The sequence below is a fragment of the Tachypleus tridentatus genome, chromosome 8 (genome assembly GCF_004210375.1).
Source record: "Tachypleus tridentatus isolate NWPU-2018 chromosome 8, ASM421037v1, whole genome shotgun sequence".
Taxonomy (NCBI): domain Eukaryota; kingdom Metazoa; phylum Arthropoda; class Merostomata; order Xiphosura; family Limulidae; genus Tachypleus; species Tachypleus tridentatus.
Window position 1 is genome coordinate 4,841,327 of NC_134832.1, and position 20,827 is coordinate 4,862,153.

A 20,827-nucleotide genomic window follows, 5' to 3' on the forward strand; every position below is an offset into this window, starting at 1 on the left:
CGTCCCTAATTTAGCAGTGTAAGACTAGAGGGAAGATGGCTAGTTATCACCACCCACCGCCAACTCTTAGACTGCTCTTTTTACCAACGAATAGTGGGATTGACCGTCACATTATAACAGCTGAAAGGGCGAGCATGTTTTGCGCGACGGGGATGCGAACCCGCGACCCTTGGATTACGAGTCGCACGCCTTAACCCATCTGGCCTTTTCTTAATTAACAATACAACATTATCTCCGTGTACGTGGTTCCCCCTTCAAGTACTTCAATATCCCTGTTCTCTCAGTGGGCTAGTATATATTTGTAGACGCAAACATTGGTTTAGAATGCTCAATACAGGCGAAAAAAAAAGATTGTGTTATTACACGTACACCTAAATAGTGTATAGTATTTTAAACATTTAATTCCGCATGGATCTCTAATTTAGCAATATCGATTACGGCTTTTAGGATTATGAGTTTTTAAGTATTTATCGCGAGTCTAGTGTTAAATTGTTCGAGAAAAGCTTGGACTGTCTCTGTACGTCCCTACGTTCATTCTTCAAATGGCGATCTTCATCTGTTTGATTTAACGCACTAGCGACGCGACGTTATTTAGACGCTGTACGCTCAGACGATAACTGTAACGTTCATTATTACAGCAACATGAGAATTCCGTAAATTATTTTATTGTTTACGTTGATTAAATATTGAATGAGTTTGGGGAGAAATTAATTAAATCACACATATTTCTATCAATCCCACAAGGAAATAGAAATATACCGTTAACTTACAGTGGCACTCGAGAGTTTATAGAAATATATTGCTATCTTATTGTAATACTCGAGAGTTTATAGAAATACATCGCTAACTTACAATAATACTTGATAGGTTTTATACTTTAAATATTCCAAAACAATTGAGACCTCTTTCCTACCAGGTATTTCTCTTGAGCTAACTCTAATCAGGAGTTAATAACTTGTTTGTTTGATCGTTATTGATATGGGGCAAAAATAATGCTTATCCATCATTCCATACTTTGCATCTGTAGAGGTCGTCGCTGTCTTTTGGTTCCATACTTATGCAGAAGAGTTACATATCATACGTACGAAATAGTATTGGTTTGTTGAGCATGATTAACAACTAACAATGATTTAAAGAAAAAAAAAACACGACCAAAATTAATCAAAATAATTTTATCAACAATAGAAACAAATTATGTACAAATTGTATAATAAAAGTTAGATATACTCGAAAACTAATGCCAATGAAAGAAGCATTTACTTTAAAGTTATTAATTCTCCTTGCATAACTTCTCGAGATACTTCAAAAAGAGATCTGTGTCGTTGCAAAAATATCGACTAATGAGTTATATGGATATTATGAAGCATAATTAACTTTCTAACCCTTACAGATAGCTAATTCCCTGAATAAAGTGAGGTCGTAAGTTATAGATATTGTTTATAGAAAAAAGTCTCTCTCATTATCTGTGTAAATCGTGCATAAAGTTAGCTGTGCGTTCGTACTAAATTGCAGTACAGTAAGTTCTGTGCTCGTATTGATTTGCCTTCTCTGCAGCAGACCAGAATGTAATTCGTGTCGGCATTCGCCATTCGGATAAGCGCTACCTTTCTTTGCTTTTTTCGGATGCAATCTCTAGTAGAAATGTCTCGAGAAAATCCAAGGAAGAGACGATAAAATTTTACTTTAAGGTGATAGGAAAATCAATGATCTCAAAATAACACAAGAAAGAAAAATTGAAATTTTCTTTTATGATTTTTCTTTGTTTTATTCAACACAAATGTTTTTGTTTATGTAAAAGATGAACTCTCAACATAAATGGGGGAATACATTAAAATGACTATTTCAGTTATGCTAGAGCTAGGCTATAGTTTCCATTTATGACATTAGGAAACAAAATGTGTCTGTTAGATATGACAATTTTTTCTACTTTGATTTGAATTAAAAGCGCAAACATTGTTTATATTCTTATGCTCATATAAAGAACACACAGAAAAAAGTTTATTATTTAATTTTAAATTTTTATAGAAAGTCAAAAAATGATGTACGTAAAAGGGAAAGTTTAGCGTACAAATATTAGATATCCTTTCAAATGATTAGCAGTATACTGTATAAACTGGTTTGGTTTGTTTTGAAATTCGCGCAAAGATACTCGAGGGCTATTTGCGCTAGTCGTCTCTAATTTAGCAGTGTAGGACCAGCTAGTCATCACCACCCACTGCCAACTCTTGAGCTACTCGTTTACCAACAAATAGTGGAATTGACCGTAACATTATAAAGCCCTCACAGCTGAAAGGACGAGCATGTTTGGTGTGACGAGAATTCGAACCTGTGACCCTCAGATTACGAGTGTCTTAACCACTTGGCCATTCCAAAACCCTTTAAAAGTAGGTAACAGTAAGTAAGAAACTCCAAAAAGATCGAAAATAGGTGAACAGAAATACTCCGAGTTATAAACATAAATATCCTTTAGAGTTCTAAATTTATAATATATGAAAATAAAAAAGATAAAAGGTTGAAGTGGTAGAAATTTTGCGTGAAGGAAGAGGAAACAAGGTTATACACTGCTGGTTAAAATCTTAACGCCAATGAACATAAAGAAAAAATATGCATTTTGCTTTGTTAGACTCAACCACTTATTTGAGTAGAGCTTCGAAAGATGAAAATACGAAAAGGGAAAATAAAAATAGAAAACTTTTTAGCATTTAATAGGGAAAATGTGAACACTATGAAATTAGCCTAAATACTAGCTGGTCAAAAGTTTAAGACCACACCAAAAAGAAGTCCTAAACAGGGTAGGAAATGCCCAACAAGAGATCTCAGTAGTGAGTTGCACGGTCGTCATTGCGTGTATAGGTTTTTCTTATAGCAAAGCCACATCGGGCTATCTTCTCAGCTCACCGAGGGGAATCGAACCCCTGATTTTAGCGTTGTAACTCCGCAGACATACCGCTGCACTAGCTGGGGGCGCCGTCATTTCGAATAACTGCAAACATTTTCTTTGGCAAGGTCGATATAAGCGTTTGTAGAAGGCTGACTGGAATGTTATTCCAAGTGGTGAAGATGGCTTCACGAAGATTATGCACTGTTTGAAATTGACGTTCATTTCTATAGACTTCCCTTTCTGTCCACCCCGAAACATTTTCAAATGGGTTCAGTTCGAGTGAACACGCTGGATGAGCCAAAAGAATCACGTTATTCGCCATGAAAAAGTCCTTTGTCCTGCGGGCATTGTGGATTGCAGCGTTGTCCTGCTGAAAGATCCAGTCATTTCCAAACAAGCGAGGGCCTTCAGTCAATAAGGATGCTCTCTTCAACATGCCAATGTAGCTAGCTGCTGTTTGACGCCCCTGTATAAATTAATGCTCCATTGTTCCATGGAAGGAGAAATCACACCAGATCTTGATGGAACCTCTTCCACTGTGTCGTGTAGAAAATGTCTCCACTGGGATATCCTTATTGTGCCACTAACGTTAGAAGGCATCTGGACCATCCAGGTTAAATTTTTCTCATCAGAGAACAAAATCTTCGTCCATTTTTCCACGTCCCATGTTTGATGCTTCTCAACAAAGCTTAATCGGACTGTTTCGTGGTAGGTAAGGAGGCGTGGCATTTGAAGACGTTTACGGTTTTTAAAGCCTTTCTCTCGTAGATGCCGTCTTACTGTTCTCGAGCTGCATTCTGCGTCCGTAAAGGCCTTAATCTGATTCAACGATCGGCTGGTGTCTTGCCGGACAACCCTTCGAATCCTCCTGCTCAACGCCAGCGAAATTTTCTTGGGCCGACCGCTTGAAATTCTCGTTCCGTATCCCTCAGGGTCTTTTAAGAAATTTGCAACAGCAGTTTTACTACGCCCAATCTCACCATGCTTTTGCATCTAGACAATTCTGCCACGTTCAAACTCTGTCAACCTTTTATCCTTTGCCATGTTTTTACCAAATGTAAAACAGGAGATTTCAGTGGGAGATTTTGACAACGCTAATGCTTGAACACAAATGACTAAATTTCGTTACATGTTTACAGATTAACGCTTCGTTTCAGTATGGTCTTAAACTTTTGACCGTTTTGTGTTAAAACTAATATTTTCTATAAGAAAAACTGAATTAATTACCAGCTCACCTTCGACATCTGTCACTTTGTGAGATATCATTTTGAACAATCATCTGACCAGATCTTTATGAGCTACACTAATTGTAATCAAGTCCAGTCATAGACTTATCCTCGTTCAATCGGACACAGTTTTTCTACGTTAGGTTGGTTGGTTTATTTAGTGTTCTATGGCACAAAGCAGCTAGGCTATCTGCACCAAACATCCGGCAAAAAGTTAAAATTAAAATAAATTTAGTAAATTTCATAAAAAAATTTAAGGTAAAAGAAAACAAAGTTTAAAAAAGATAAATAGCATTAAAACCAATGTTTACATCTAGTGTACAACATTAAGAGAAAAATTGCAGTGATACAAGTTGTAAAGAACTTTCTGTAGCAAAATTGTAATTATCGTAACTCGCCAGAAAGACTAACAGGTAAGTACAAAAACCACTGTCAGTCACCTGAAGTTGATCTTTCTAGTCCTGGTTTCGAGTTATTTAACGTTACTGTCATTTTATAATTTCAAATTAGATGGACTTTGATTTTTAAAAGGATATCACATTAAAAAGGTCTAATGCATAAATTAAAAAAACTTAAATGGTATTAAAAAGATTAATGGCCTTTATAAAACTAAAAACATTTCCAAGTTGGACAGTGTCACTGCTACCAATAACACTGGCTAACGTTATGGACAAACCTTGGGACAGAATGTGGTTAAAATGGTGCCGTCGTTGAGAGTCGTTAGGATGGCAAGAAAGTAAAATGTAGCTTATTGTGATCTGAGTGTTACACAAACTACACACTGGTGCATCGGTTCCAGATAAAAGAAAACAATTAGTTAAAACAACTGTGACCAATGCATAATCTAGTTGGAAGAAGTTTCACTTTCCGATCCTTTCGGGAACAAGACGGCCAAAGTTCATTGTAGGGTTTTATTTGGAAAAACTTGTTTTCGCGTTGCTCACTACAAGTTGACTGCCAGCTGGCACGGAGCCGAGCCTCGAATACAGGACCATAGTCCATGTATGGGACAGGCACAGCGGTGATAGTGCCAGAGCAGATAGACTTAGCTGCAGCATCGGCAAGCTCGTTCCCGCGAATACCAACGTGGCTCTGTATACAGAAAAAATGGATAAAAGTAGATGTTAAAGAGAAATGGGCCAGTCGGTTTTGAATATTGGGGAGAACCAACGTGAAGCGATTCCAGGGCCAGTAGAGAATTAAGCGAGCCAGTATAAATTGTGAAGTTCAAGTACTGCTAAGCTTGTATGTGATCCAGGGCAAGAGAAATGGCATACAGTTCAGTAGTGAACACAGAAGCTGTAGAGGGGATTGTGTGTGCAACCACCGAACACAACAAACCATGGCAGAGCCCACACAGTTACCTGATTTCGAACCATCTGTATAAATAGGAATGGATCTTGAGATTTATTGGAATGTATGTAAGGAATAAGATGGGTATTGAAGTTGATTCATCAACGTTTTTAACCATGGAAGTGAAAAGACTTTTCATTTGTTTTGAGAACGATTCTTTTTGAAGCACAGAGAGATCTGTCTGCACTCCCACTACAGTTGTGGAGTGAAGTGCAGCAGCATACGTCCGAGATGAAGTGGTGAACAGCAACTTTCGAGCCTCAGAATAAGTAATGTTATGAATCGTTTTCAAACGCTGCATCACTTTTTCTTCCAACTATTTAGGGCAAGAACGAAAGTAGGACGAGTGATAGCTATTGCAATTGACGCAATGAGGGTCCGTTTTACATTCATAGGCATCATGGTTTTTGCCACCGCAACGATCTTACGTCAAAGAACCACGACATGACGTCTTTTAGTGATCAAATCGATAACACTGGAAACATTTGAGAGGGTTTGGAATGTATGGCTATGCCCTGCATTAAGATAACTTGCCTTGATTGTGACAAGTTGACGTAGTCATGTAAATGTGAGAACGAGGATATTGTTCAGTATAGTAATTCCATCTTTGCGAGTAGAGATACGCCTCACTGCAGAAACTTCTTGGGTGGAGAAACCAGCAAAAATCTCTGACTCGTGGATGCTCTTCAAATCCCTCTCAACAATAACTCCCCGTGGTGAATTCAAAGTAGCATGAGGTGTAACCTCAATAGGTATATCCTTAATTGTCTTTGAATGCAAGAGGAGTTCACTGTGTTGAGATGTGGATGTTTCCACCAATATATCACCAGATCGAAGCTTCTTTACTTTTTTGGAGAGCCAGCAAGTCCCTCTAGTCCCTTCTGAGTGAAAAAGGGATACATTTGCTCTAAAGATTTGTCTGAAAGAGAATGTAGGATAAGAAAATGAGGTAAAACAGGTGTTACTGATGTTGAAGATTACTGCTCAGAATCTTCAAGACGTGGTCGTTTACCTATGTATTGTTTTTATTTGGAGGATACATAATAAAAAAGGGAAATTTCGGTGGTCATTGACCCCACTCACCATGGAGCACCTACGAGGGGTCACACTAAAAAGTCAAACAAAGACACTGCAGCAACGCCAAGGTTTCGTGAGCACTATATCCAAACACCAGCATCGGATACAATGTCCACAACACCTGTTGAGAACATCCATCACTAGTACTTGGTTGACCCTAGCCCAAGTGGACCAGCTGATTGACCCAAGGGGACCACCCCAAGGCTCCCCGTCTACAGGAATTCAAGGCCAAAGTGGTGTGTTAGGGTTGTACACCTCAACCTCCAGGATTCTCTCCTCCCCTTTACGGGTCGCCACGCACGGCAAACACGTGGGTGGATGTTTAGATTCCAGACCAGGTAAACTAAAAGAACAGAACCTTCTCTGGGAGGACCCCTCACTACGTATAGGAATCCGCACCGAAAGGGTCTACGTTAGGTATGATACAATTTGTAAAATCAGTATGTATTAAAAAATTCGTGGCACAACTGTACCCAGAACTGAAGGTGACACTACGTTACACAATTTAAATTCGAAAGTTTTTTCCGCTTTTGTTTTAAATATATAGGAAGAATATCGAAGATTAATTAAAATAATGACAAAATAAGACTCCCAGTGGTACAGCGGTACTTTTACGAACTTATACTGTTAGAAATTGGGTTTCGATACCTGTGGTGGCAGAGCACAAATACTCCATTGTATAGCTTTGTGCTTAATTACAACCAATCAATCAACTAACAAAGATAATGGGCAAAAGACAAAATAGTTAAATAAATAAATACATACATTGCTGTAAGCTGTCTGTTCATCAATCTAGCATCAGAAATTTCACGACTGAGTTACGACTTGTTGCAAGTCTTTTCCTGGATGGTCCTGTTAGCTAAAGGTGATCCACATTATTTTGTTTTCTAATGCCACTAACTATAAAGGATATCTCTGTCATGGAAATTCTAAGTTACCGAACTGAACATATCTTTATGATCTGAGTATATGAATATTTGGTCTGATAGGGCTAGTACACACTCTTCCCAAAATCAAAGAATTTTTGGTGACTTCACACTACCTCAAAAACAAAAAAAAACACCAAATAATATCAAAATGTAGTTCTGAAACATATCGTTCTACCACAACTTCATATTTGAAGCGGATTTCATGTGACTTACTGATTTGTTTATTGAAATTTGTTATAATAAAAGCACCCAGCTTTCTGTTGTTTTAACATTATTGTTATTTACATAGCAGAATTGTTAGTGATACGTTTCAACTGAGAGAAAAAGAAAATTATGGTGAAAATTGTGGTTAAAGAACTAATTTGTTTCCTTAATGAATAGTTATGATTAAGATACTAATTGAAAGTTGTATTAGAAAATCGATAGTTTAAATTTCACAAAAACGAGAATACACGGAAAACTAATTAACTATGTTGAAAAGAATCGATCGTCTACTTAGTAAGAGATAGTTTTCTGTTCTGTTATTTGAAAACTTGGTATTCAACATTTTTGTTGTTTGCTTTTGGAAACAGAAAATCCTTGGCTGTGCCTCATATACTCGCTGTTGATATTAAAGAAAAAAATAAAAGTGTTTGTTTGTTTTTGAATTTCACGCAAAGTTCCTTCAGGGCTAGCCGTTTTTATTTTGCAGTGTAAGACTAGAGAAAAGGCAGCTAGTTATCATCACCTAGCGCCAACTCTTGGGCTAACGAATAATGGGATTGATCGTCACATTATAACGCCCCGACGGCTGAAAGGGCGAGCATGTTTGGTGCGAGAGAGACTAGAACCCGTGAATCTCCGATTACGAGTCAAACGCCTTAACCCCCCTGACCATGCCGGGCCGACTTAGTAGTGTGTAATCTTAAATATTTTTATGCAGGTAACCTGGAATAACATATTAGAAACTGAGATAAAAGTACAATTAATACTTTTATTCTTTATGAAAAGGCTAATTTGTTGTTCTCAGTAGAGTACTTTAGCTGTAATTATGCTTAAAAATAAAACAAAAGAATTACATTCATCAGGATAAGATATATAATAAGTAAGTTAAGAGCCACAGCAAAAATATAGATCAGCACAGAACTATTATTTTTTGTTGTTTTTGTGAATGAACTGCGCAGGTAATTTTTAAATGTATGTAACCAAATAAGCTTTTACTACATGCCATTCTAGATAGCTACATAGTTAGCTAAGCATTTTATGCGAAATATAATTCAGAATATTTAGAAGGTGTGGATACACTCAGTCATTTCTTTTCTAACTTAAAATATGTTTTTTGGAGTTAGTTTCTCTCTTTCTTGTCTCGCAAAATAATACTTTTATATTTTCTATCATTTATTTCAACTTATGAACTTTCTCGTGATCTGTAGGTTATATTTTTATTCTAATGATCAAAACAAAATTAGTAATTCCTTCTCACAAGAAATACAGGTTTAATCACGTTATATTACATCACTTAGTAACCATATTCAAAAAAGGCCTGGCATAGTCAGGTTGATAAGGCTCTCGACTCTTAATTTGATGATCACAAATTCGAATTACCGTCACACCAAATATGCTTGCCCTTTCAGCCGTGGGAGCGTTATAATGTGATGGTCAATCCCAGTATGGTGGTGGGTTGTGATGACTAGCTGCCTTCCCTCTGGCCTTACACTGCTAAATTAGGGACGGCTAGCGCAGACAGCCCTCTTGTAGCTTTGCACGAAATACAAACAACCAACCATTCAATATAAAGTCGTGGTGGAAATGAATGCATCAAATTCAAAATAAAAAAAAGTAATTATTGTTTGAAAAGTTATGTAATAATCCTCTTTTGCTTCAAAATAGTCATACAAACAGATCATAAAGATGTGTTCATATTAGGGATTTATAATTTCCGAGACAGAGATACCATTATGCTTAATAGCATTGTAAAACAAAGTAATACGATTCTATCTGAACCACTAGAACAGTGCAGAAAGTCTTCGAACAAATTCAACCATAGCCGATATAAACAAATTGCAATGTCTTGTAACAAGAGAGAGTTCACGAAAACTAAAATCAGTGTCAAAAGTTACCCACTTAATCCAACAAAGAACGCAGCATAATCAAGAAGGTCTTCGTTTGAAAAAGCAACTAAAGATGTGTGTACACAAGCTGCTTCCTCAACACATTCACTCAACCGTCACATGCCTCAAGCAGCTGGTGAATGAAACGGTTGTTCATACTATTTAGTATGCAATCATCTCAGTCAAACCACGAAACATAGCATGTATAGATCTCTGTGTGATAGGGCTGTGGAAAAGGGCACTGGACAATTGTTGTCCTCGTACACTATGTGGATTATGGAAACAAGCAAAGAGGAGTAAAGCGCTGTGAACCCGACAACCTTAAAACAGAGCTTTGTGCAATAGAGCTGTTGGCGAGATGCGTAGTCGTTAATATCTAAACTATGCGTTTAGATATTTCAAAATCATTTTAAAATAACTTCTTGAGCCTGTTAATATCAAAATTTATAACATTATTGTAGGACTTCCCTAAATAACACAATATTGCATTTTGGAGAGGGGACATCTTTAGATAACTCGATAAACAAATTAGAATGTCCTGGCATGGCCAAGCGTGTTAAGGCGTGCGACTCGTAATCTGAAGGTCGCGGGTTCTCATCCCCGTCGCGCCAAACATGCTCGCCCTTTCAGCCGTGGGGGCGTTATAATGTACGATCAATCCCACTATTCGTTGGTAAAAGAGTAGCCCAAGAGTTGGCGGTGGGTGATGATGACTAGCTGCTTTCCCTCTATCTTACACTACTAAATTAGAGACGGCTGGCAGAGATAGCCCTCGTGTAGCTTTGTACGAAATTGAAAAAAACAAACAAACAAGTTAGAATCACTTTTTTGTTACATTACGAAAATGCGCTTGTAATCACGGTAACAACTTTACCAAAAATAATTTAAATATAGTTATCATTAAAGGTAGGCTTTTAAAAGAAAGTGTCACAAGTCTGTTTTTTATTTCTTGTCAGTTACAAGACGCTATGTTGGAAATTTTCTAATCATGGGAACGTTCTTACGCTGATTAATTTGTAGAATAATTAGGACTTCTCTGTTACGTTATATACATGTAGACGGCTACTTTTTTGTGGTTTCAAATTAAGTCTTACAGAGATTGGCTGATTTGTCGAATCAAGAGACGACTGCAAATGACGTGACTGATTGATGTCCGTTCCAGTTTAAAGATATTCTAACTTTCGGTTGTTACTCAGAGTTTTTAACGAGATCTGGCTCATGTACAGTTCCTGAAAGCATGAACAAGTCATATTATATATTTTCGAAATTAAAAGACTTAAAATAGTTGACGGTGAATTGACTAAACGGATAAAAAGTTGTTGTCATCAAAATGCATCTAAATACGTTATTTTGCTTTAAAAACGTATAGTTATGAGAAAACAACGGATTTGGTAAAAGCAAGAAAAAAGGATAAGTTTATTTTTTATTTACTTACTGTTTTGCTACATTATCACAATTTACAATTTTGGGCAATCATTGCGAAATAATGATTCCTTTCCTAACTTAGATACGTTTTCAAAGATGACATTGGAGAATTATTTGGAAAACTCGAATATGAATCTGTCAGACATATGAAGATAAACCTATGTAAACAATACAGCACAGAATAAAAGAACACGAAACAGGTCAACGGATGATAACTTAAAATGTATTAATTACGCATCGAAATTGCAAACTTTAAAAAAATTAAAAATAGCCCACAGTGTGACTTTTTGTATTGCCTTCAGCTCTGAATACGGTTGTTTGTTGTTATTAAACGCAAAATGATGTTTTTTGCGCTCCTAGAGAATATCCCGGGGTTTGGCTTTGTAAGCGTCTGAACTTAACGCTGAGCCACCGGGGATATTTGAATAGATATATTTTAAATTCAGTTTTTTAAAAATTAGGAAATGAGCTTAAGTTTCGGGTTAAACTTACCTTTTGAAACTCGCTGCTTGAATTACTAATAAAGGCAATACATTTGGATTTGATACTAACATTTAAAGCAAGATCAACTTTTATTTCTTCGCAAAAATAAGTGAGATGTTAACGAAAATAAGGATTCCAAACATACAAGGATCAAAACATGACCTTTGGTGTAAGAGGTAGTAAAAGAAACTAAAAGTTTTGATCAGTATGAAAACATTATTTATTCACAGGGCTGATAATACAGTTTGATGTTTGTATGTTGCTTTGTATTTCTATAAATAAGCTGTATTACAATTTGCCCATTTCTGACATAAATCTTTAATTTGTATATTTTGATGACAAAAGTATTGTGTCACGCTGTGTGCGGAATTTTTTTAAGTTGTGTTAATGATTATTTGACGATAAGTTATATTTGTTAATTTTCATTGCTCAGCTATTATAAATAAGTACCGCTTATAAACGATTTATGGGAAAATGGTAAAAAATATGAAGCGGTTTTACCAATAGTTAGTTCAAATAAATTATATTTCAATAAGAACAGACTAATTCAACTAAACTGTTTGTGTCTACCACATACAATCGATACTTACTTCTATGTTTTAATATATTACTGTTTGACAAACAATAATATGTCAAACAAATGCAGGTGCTTTTGTTACCCTACATGTATGTTTGCTATTATGCATTAACAATATAATTTTATGAAATTATGTCGATCCAAGGATTTCAGGATTCATTTTAAGAATATATTATCTCTTTTTCTTTCTCTCTCTCTTTTACAGCAAATATTTTAAGCAATAATTAGATTAAGAAATATCAAATACTAGAAATAAACAAAACGTTTCTTATTTGGCTTTTAATCTTTCTCAGCTACGTAAATAACATTTTCAATGCATCAGTGTTGTTACTGTATCGCAAGGTAAAATACAACACAAGCCTTATGCTGTTAAAAGATCTCTATGAAAACTTGCCGCTAGGTATAGCTTCCAAACGACTTCCTTCTATGGTCGTATGATTCTCATTCACACTTTTGCTTTTGTTCAATGTGGTTCAGACTTCCTCCGCTCTGGGAACGGGCTGAGAGGATGTATCGATTTACCTCACTCGTGTGTAGAACAGTGATATACTTATGTTCATTGTAATTTGCTCTTTCATACTTGCTCGTTTGAACAGGATATAAGTCACATAATATTTTTTTATCATTCTGTACTATCGAAAGAAAGCAACACATTTAAAACTTTCTCTTTGATAACAGGTAATGTTTAATAGTTTAAACATAAAAACATCGAACATCTGTTATCACTGCTTCAGTGATTCGCATGAGGTTCTTGAAGGAATTAACCTTGCATTATGACAGCCAATCAGGACACCTCCACGTGTTACAGAAACTTAGAAATAAATAAGAGTTACAGCTGTTCGATATAATTAATCACAATATGTCAAGCGTGGAAACGTGTTAGAAACAGAAAGGAAAATGATCAAGTAACTTATGCGTTCGCAGTTTTGGAATAAAATATTCTTATCTTTATATAAACGACAACAGTTATGGAATGCATAAATGAATTAGTAAAATAGCAAATTAGGAATGATTCTATAACTAGGTAAGATTATAAAAAGGCTGAATAAATTCAACTCTTCAAATAATGAACGGACTACAGCTATACTTAAATCTACCCTTGACCTGGAGGACAATACCTAAAATGCCCCGCATGATCAGGTGGTTAGGACGCTTGACTCACAATCTTAAAATCGCGAGTTCAAATCCCAGTCTCATCAAACATGCTCGCTCTTTCAGCCTTGGGGACGTTATAATGTGTAGCTCAAGAGTTGGGGGTGAGTGGCTATGACTAACTGCCTTCCCTCTAGTCTTTCACTGCTAAATTAGGAAGGCTAGCGCAGATAATCATCGTGTAACTTTTTGCGAAGTTCAAACCAAATACCCAAAAGGTTGTCTTTAAAGAATTAAGCCCTTTGACGATGGAGTTGCCCTGTCGTTTTTATAATTTTAGAACCACATTTCTTCACAGATTACTATAACTGATGTAATTCATGAATAAAGATTTTATATGTGATAGAAAGATTGTTTTTTTACGAATTTTAGGGTTTCATGCATTCGAATCGAAGAAGCGGCTTTTGACAAGTTCTTGAAAAAGAAAATGTGATAAAGGTTAATCTGAAAATGACCTAAGAAGATCAAAACGTTGTTCTGTACTTTATTTTAATCAAAGTTTTAAAACCTATAGCAGCTGTCTTGAGAATACAAAATATAAATTATGCCGTTAATAAAAGGTCACCTTTGGAATACCACACCATCTGTTTCTTTACAGCGCAGAACATGAGAAGGGTCAGGGGCTACTTGAGAAGACATCTTTTAGTAGATTAAATTTAACGAGTACAGTTGACCAGTACAGTTTGTCCCGTTTCTGACGGGACTCGAGTCTCCGACGCTGTAATAGCTCAAATGAGAATTGAACGCTTAACTATTAAGTCAAGAAGACCATAAGTCAAATATCGCCGTCCATAATTATGAATTATTGAAGATAGTCAGTCAGCTGTGAGCCCGCGTCACTACAAGGACTGTTTTAAGTTCTGTGAATTGAGTAACTTTCACTTTTATAACGCAGAGTCTATTCCGCACCATCACGCTTTGATACTTGAATTTTTTAAGCCAGGGTCGAAACGCCAATAGCTAAGCCACGCCCATCTCAATAAAGTAATGCAGAATATAGAAGTGAGTTATCCCACCAACGTAAAGCGTACTTTTAATTCTAGTTCCTCATAAATACCTATGACTGAAGGGTTTCCAAATACAAGTAAAAACACGACCAAAGTTTCTTCTTCTCTTCACATATTATACATACACATTTTTCTTATGTTTCAAAACGTTTGAATATTCTTGATTTTAGATATGTTAAATGGAAATATTAATATTTGCTTATTTGTTGTTAAACACAAAACTACACAATGAGTCATTGGTCTAGGTATCGAAACACGATTTTTGCGCTAGAAGCCAAAGACTTACCGCTCAGTCCCTTAGACTAACAAGTGAACTTTAGTTTCATAAATAATACGATTACTGGAAAAATGTTACTACGTTAATGAATCAGCAAGTCACCATGAGGAGAGAGAGAACTAATATTAAGAAAGTATGAATAAAAGATATGAGTTTCAAAAATATTTAATTCAAACTTCTTGTTTTATTGTAAGTCAAGATAACATGATCATGGGAGACAAAATGTCCAAATATAATTATTTATAACGATCAGTTGTATTTGGAGTTATGCAAAATTATGTTGTTAATAAAATTTTAATATGAATATATTTCCAATAGATATGGAAAAAACATTTAGTATAAACAACTTGTAAATTTCTAGTTTTGAGGGTGTCAAAATTAATTACCATATTCGATCAAATCTCAAGCAAAATAAGAGCTGTAATACTATATATATACATATGTATTGTAAGTTTCAAGGGATTTTGAGTGAAACTTCACGTTATTGAAGCCAATGTTGCTAATCATTATTATTTCACTCTTAATCATTTTGTAGCAAAATCATCCCATCTAAATGATAATGAGTCACGAATCACCTGGAGTAAAGAGAGAGGATTTAATTAACCTTGGAAAGTTTTAGTTTCGTCAAGTACACACACACACATATATGTAACGGATTGCTAGAGAAACAAAATGTTTCAAATGTGTTATTCTACAATAAAAATACATTTCTCTTTTGTTTGTTTGTTTTAAAGAATGAAGTTAATAGTTCTCACTTTAAATTTACAAACAGAAGTTTAACTTTGCCTCACTAAAACTGGCTCACAGATATCTGTAAGGGGTCTATAACACTACAACTCGACAAACACAACTAACATCTCTGATTTTGCATTAAAGTAACTATATTCTACAAGGATTTAACTGTTAATAAACTTTCGCTGTAACGTTTAAAATACATGCAAAACTCAATGCTAATAACTGAAATGTGTCAAGCAGAAGTGAAATTTCAACTTTAATATTAACACATGAGCTGTTATGCATCCATAGAAATTGTGAAGGCTTCTCTTGACTTTTTCCATGAAAAGCTTGGTTTTTAAAAAGAGAAATAAATTGTCTCATTTGAAAAAGAAAGGAACACCGAGTAAAAGTATAATCTTTGCAGGATGCAAATTATCAAATATTTCAGAAATATATTTATAGAGAAGGAGAACAAATTATTAACTGGTAAATAATGACGTAATTTATTTTTGATATAACTACTTTGGTTTATTTTCAAACTTTTAGGCCTATAGGTTTCAGTAATGGGTCTTATTTATTTTATATGACACACAACCTCTATCTATTTTTTTAATAGAATCGAACTGGAACACTCACTGTCATCATCATTTTTAATACATAACCGCAGCTGTAACTGGAAAACTTGCAATCAAAAATCGCTTGTGTGACAAGCTCTGTTTCATTTCTTTGGTGTTCAGTAACGTGTTCCATTTTTTACCTTTGGTATTTAATGACATGTTCTTTTTTCTTATCTTTGATGTTTTGAGACACTTTTTATTGTATTATATTTGGTATTTAGTGAAGTGTTTTATTTATTACTATTTCTTATCTGTGGTGTTTATTGGCATGTTCTATTATTTACCTGTGGTGGTTAGTGAGATGTTATATTTTCTTATGTTTAGTGTTTAGTGACGTGTTTCTTACCTTTGGTGTTTAGTAACATGTTTTATTTCTTATCCTTAGTGGCCCGGCATGGCCAAGTGGTTAAGGCACTCAATATGTAATCTGAGGGTTGCGGCTTCGAATCCCCGTCACACCAAACATGCTCGAACTTTCAGCCGTGGAGGCGTTATAATGTGAAGGTCAATCCTACTATTCTTGGTAAAAAAGAAGTCCAAGAGGTGGCGGTGGGTGATGATGACTAGCTGCCTTTCCTCTAGTCTTACATTGCTAAATTAGTGACGGCTAGCGCAGATAGCCCTCGAGAAACTTTGCGCGAAATTCAAAACAAACTTATCTTCAGGTCGATATCTTATGTTCAATATCTTCTAACACGTTTTTTGTTTCTTAAAACGGAGCAGCTTGTGGTAAACAGTATATTTTAAAAACAGTTAAGAATAAAAAATAAATTAATGTGGTGATTAAACAATAGATGTGAAGATAGAAATAAATAAAAATAAATTGATAATTGTAAGTAACATTCGAACTCACAGATGAATTGTTTATTAAAACCTAGAAGCTTTTTGTATGAACACAGCGTACAGACCTAATTTAGCAGCGATAGCTACCAATCTATCAGAGTGTGTTTGTGTTTTTCTTTCAGCAAAGCCACAACGGGCTATCTGCTGAGCCCACCGAGGGGAATCGAACCGCTGATTTTAGCGTTGTAAATCCGTAGACTTACCGCTGTGCTAGCGGGGGGCCCAATGTATCAGAGCCTGTCATCCATACTTTGAGAACTTGTCAAATATTCTTTGAGTAAATGAATAAAATATTTAATGATTCAGGAAGAAGTAAGTTAATGTAAATTTAGGTTTACTCATTCTCTCTTACTTTTGTTAATTTATAATAACTTGTGACTATAAATAAAGATAAATGTATAATAAACTGTCAACCACACCATATCTGCTGAATGTGGGTACAGAGCTATCTTGAATGGTGTGACGTTTGCAACAGCGAACATAACTCGCCAAACATCGCCATCTTTAGTGTCACCAGTGAATTACCTCACAAACGGCTGTCACGAACAGCAGTTTTTAGAATAATGGACCTTCTATAATTATGATGTAAATGAACCATTAAAGTTACTTAAGGTTTCTTTACGGCGCCATAGAATTTTTTTCTTTGGTTCGAAAGTTTTAAACGGTTGCACAAACAACATGAACTTAAATTTTGCATGATAATATTTTATTATTTCTAAACATGACGATTAATTGTAAATTTTTCGAATGCTAATAACAAGTAGCTTATGCTGTACAGTAATTTTTATTAAATTAATAATAAGTTAAAAACATTACAACTTTACGAAGGCAAAATATTAATACGTGTTCCAAACTACATGTTTGTTTTTCTTTGTTGCTAAGCGCAAAGCTGAACTGATTTTTCGGTGCTGTGATCATCGCGGATACAAAACACATATTTTTCGCGTTATAAGTCCTCAAACTCACCAGTGAGTCACTTCGAATTTTCTCAAACTGTCTCTTTCTGCTTTTGGGGAACTGTAATGTTTAGACGTTTTCTTAAATTAGTGAAACTATCGTCATCATCCTTTAAAATCTTAAATTAACGAAGTTATAAGCTAAAAGTAGTATTCTTTTAAAATCTATTAATAGGCAACAAAAAGTTAATTCTTCGAAAAGAAGAGGCCATTTTTTCTCGAAACTTCAAAGATCTGGCATTAACTAGAAGTTAGGACGTTCAACTCACAATCTACAGGTTCGAATTCTTGTCCAACTGAACTTGCTCGCCCTTTTAGACATGAAAGCGTTATAATGTTGATAAAAGAGTAGCTCATGAGTTGGTAAAGTGTGTTGTTTAACTACCTTCTATCTAATCTATCTCCGCCAAATTAGGGTTGGATAGCGAAGATAACCTTCTGGAAGCTTTGCGCGAAATTCCAAACAAACGAAACCATTTAAAACTTCAATGTTAACGGGATATACAAATGTATTGAATTCAAGCCTAATAACTAAGTCTCATTTATAAATTGAAGTTAATCTAAACCTACCGCAAGAAGAAAGTGTACATTGTAATAAAATGAGGAAATTGACTTGGTATACTTTAGTTGATCACAAGATTGTAATATTAGGACTGAGTACAAATAAGTTCTATGCAGTTTTGAGTTACACAATATTTGTTTCATAAAGTTATGTCTTCTTTTACAAACACGTTTTAGGTGCATTCTTGGTGCCGTACCTAATGACCTTATTTTTTGCTGGGATTCCTACATTTTTTCTGGAAACTTCTCTGGGGCAGTTTCTGAGTGTGGGTGGACTGGGAGTCTGGAAAATATGTCCTATATTTAAAGGTGAGTTAATAAAAGTGTTTATATTTTCATACCATTGAATTAAGAAAAACATAAGTACTGTATTACTGTTCCATCAGGGTCTCATTAATAAATAGTTTTATTGATTGAAAAATTCGTTTAAGCTTTGTTTTGCTATATTATATTAAAATATAACGCATTTCAAGCATGGAATTTCCTAATGCATAATTGATTACACATTGTACACCTGTAAAAATATTTGTGAAGTTGCAAACCCCCCTCTATAAGTAAGTACAAGTGGATAAATATTAGAAAAAACACTTTAAAATTATAAATTTTTATTTCAGAGTTTCTAAATAAATATATTTACTAGAATATTTTTAATCATTTTAGATTATTTGTTACTAGGCCTGTATATATATAAGGTACATTAAGGAGTCGTCTATTAAAAAATATTGAAGTTAAAATATAAATGTGCAGTTGAAAAAAATCCTTAGGAAAAGCTTCGATTTCTAGAAAAAAATCGATCTCTTGAAATTACACTTAGTATTGACTAACACACGAGTAATATTTGTACTCAAATTTCTTGGATATTCAAGAGTGAATGTTATCTCTATAAAATAGAAGTCACCCGCGAAATTTAGGCCTGTCGAAAAGAAATATGCTAGATTTCACATTGATTTTTATCTCTAACTCTTTTCCTCTTTAAGTTAAAAACAGTTTCTTCTTATTTCTTCTTAATCGTCTGGGAACAGACGTTCAGCTCTCAATAACACTGCACTTAATGTAGTTTTTCTTCCGTGGCTGTCAAAGCAATGATTTATTTTAATATACAGAGATGAAAACTGTTCAAGTTTATATTTTAAATATCTATTGCATGTAAAACAATAATGGAAATTTTCTGGACAAGTGATAAAATTTATTCTGCGTCAATGAACGAACCTTTGCATCATAAAACTTACTTTTGTATGATTTTGGTATGTGCGTCTTAGTATTTTATTAACGTTTTTATAAACTTAGTAATTCGTATCGATTTTAGTATTTATTCAAATACTTGGTAGAATGGATGATTGCGCCATATGAAATAAAAGTACTTATATACAAACAGATAAGTCCCACTTAGTGGATGAGTAAGTGTTCAAATGGTTTGTTTGTTTTTTTCATCGTTAGTTTTGGACAAAAGAATTTTCCCTATAAATATGTTAAAAAATATATTTTTTTCATGAACATGAAATAGAATATTACATCCATCAAGGGACATTACTCAGTTTCTTTTGTTATGTAAATAGCTATGACTATCCTATTTTTTATCAACTGTAAGAGTTATGAGATTTTATCAATTAGGGGAAGTTACACAGTTTCTTTCGTTGTGGAAATAGTTATAATAATCCTATTTTTCATAAATTACAAAAATTATGAGATTTTATCCACTAGGGAACATTACACAAATTCTTTGGTTATTTAACTAGGTAGGATAATCCCTTTCTCTATCACCTATAACGTTGTGAGATTTTGTTCCATCAAGGGACATTGCGTAGTTCCTTTTCTTATTTAGCTAGCTATGATTATTCTGTTTTCTATAAATTATGAAACTTACATTATTATTAGATTTTTTTGCATTGTCATGATATATTAAATGATGTAAAACTATTTGTATAACTCTTTCCTTTCCTTGAGTATAATATAATATTAACATAATATATGAAATTATTGGCGTCCTCGACTCATTTGATTTCTTAGAGCTTCATTGTATTTACACATTTCAATGCAATGTTTTGATTATAAGTAGGCATCACGATCAATCAATATGCAGTTATATGAGGGTTTGTTTAATGATAAGAATTTGGTCGAAGTTGATAAAGAGAATTTAATGAACAGTGACCATACAGGAAAGTGAGGAAAAAAAAAAACACAACGATAACATAACTAATATTTGGCCGTCTCCTCCTTGTACAAATATATAAATACGAATATCATAAACACAGAAATGGCATACATAGGCGAAGAACAATGGTCGGTTAATTTTAAGAAATTGTATGACATCAGTTACAGAAATAGTGCTGCAGTGTTGTTATCTCGGACTTTTTATGTACTTGTCAATGTCATTAGTCTAGTCTTAATGCACTATTCAGTATCATTGGTCTATATTTAATGTATTATTCAATATTATTGGTCTAGATTTAGTGCATTGTTCAATATCATTGAATATTTAATATCTACCTTTAGTACGAATGAATTTCAAAGTCTTGTTTCAAATAGACTTTAAACATTTGAACGTTTTCTTCTTTTTTCCCAAAGCATGGAATATTTTGTTTATGAGAATTATTAAAACTTTTGTTAAATTACTACCTTTAGTTATATCCACATTGCTTATAAATCGCAACGGTAA

General features: G+C 34.5%; 1 protein-coding gene across 1 annotated transcript in view; it reads left to right on the forward strand.

Moving 5' to 3' along the window:
• Window positions 1-20,827, forward strand: part of LOC143258440 (sodium- and chloride-dependent GABA transporter 1-like) — a 56,713-nt gene that overhangs the window by 12,801 nt on the left and 23,085 nt on the right. Inside the window, exon 3 of the mRNA XM_076517379.1 lies at window positions 18,349-18,480. Coding sequence (XP_076373494.1) covers window positions 18,349-18,480 — 132 coding nt within the window. The remainder of the gene's footprint in view (window positions 1-18,348; window positions 18,481-20,827) is intronic.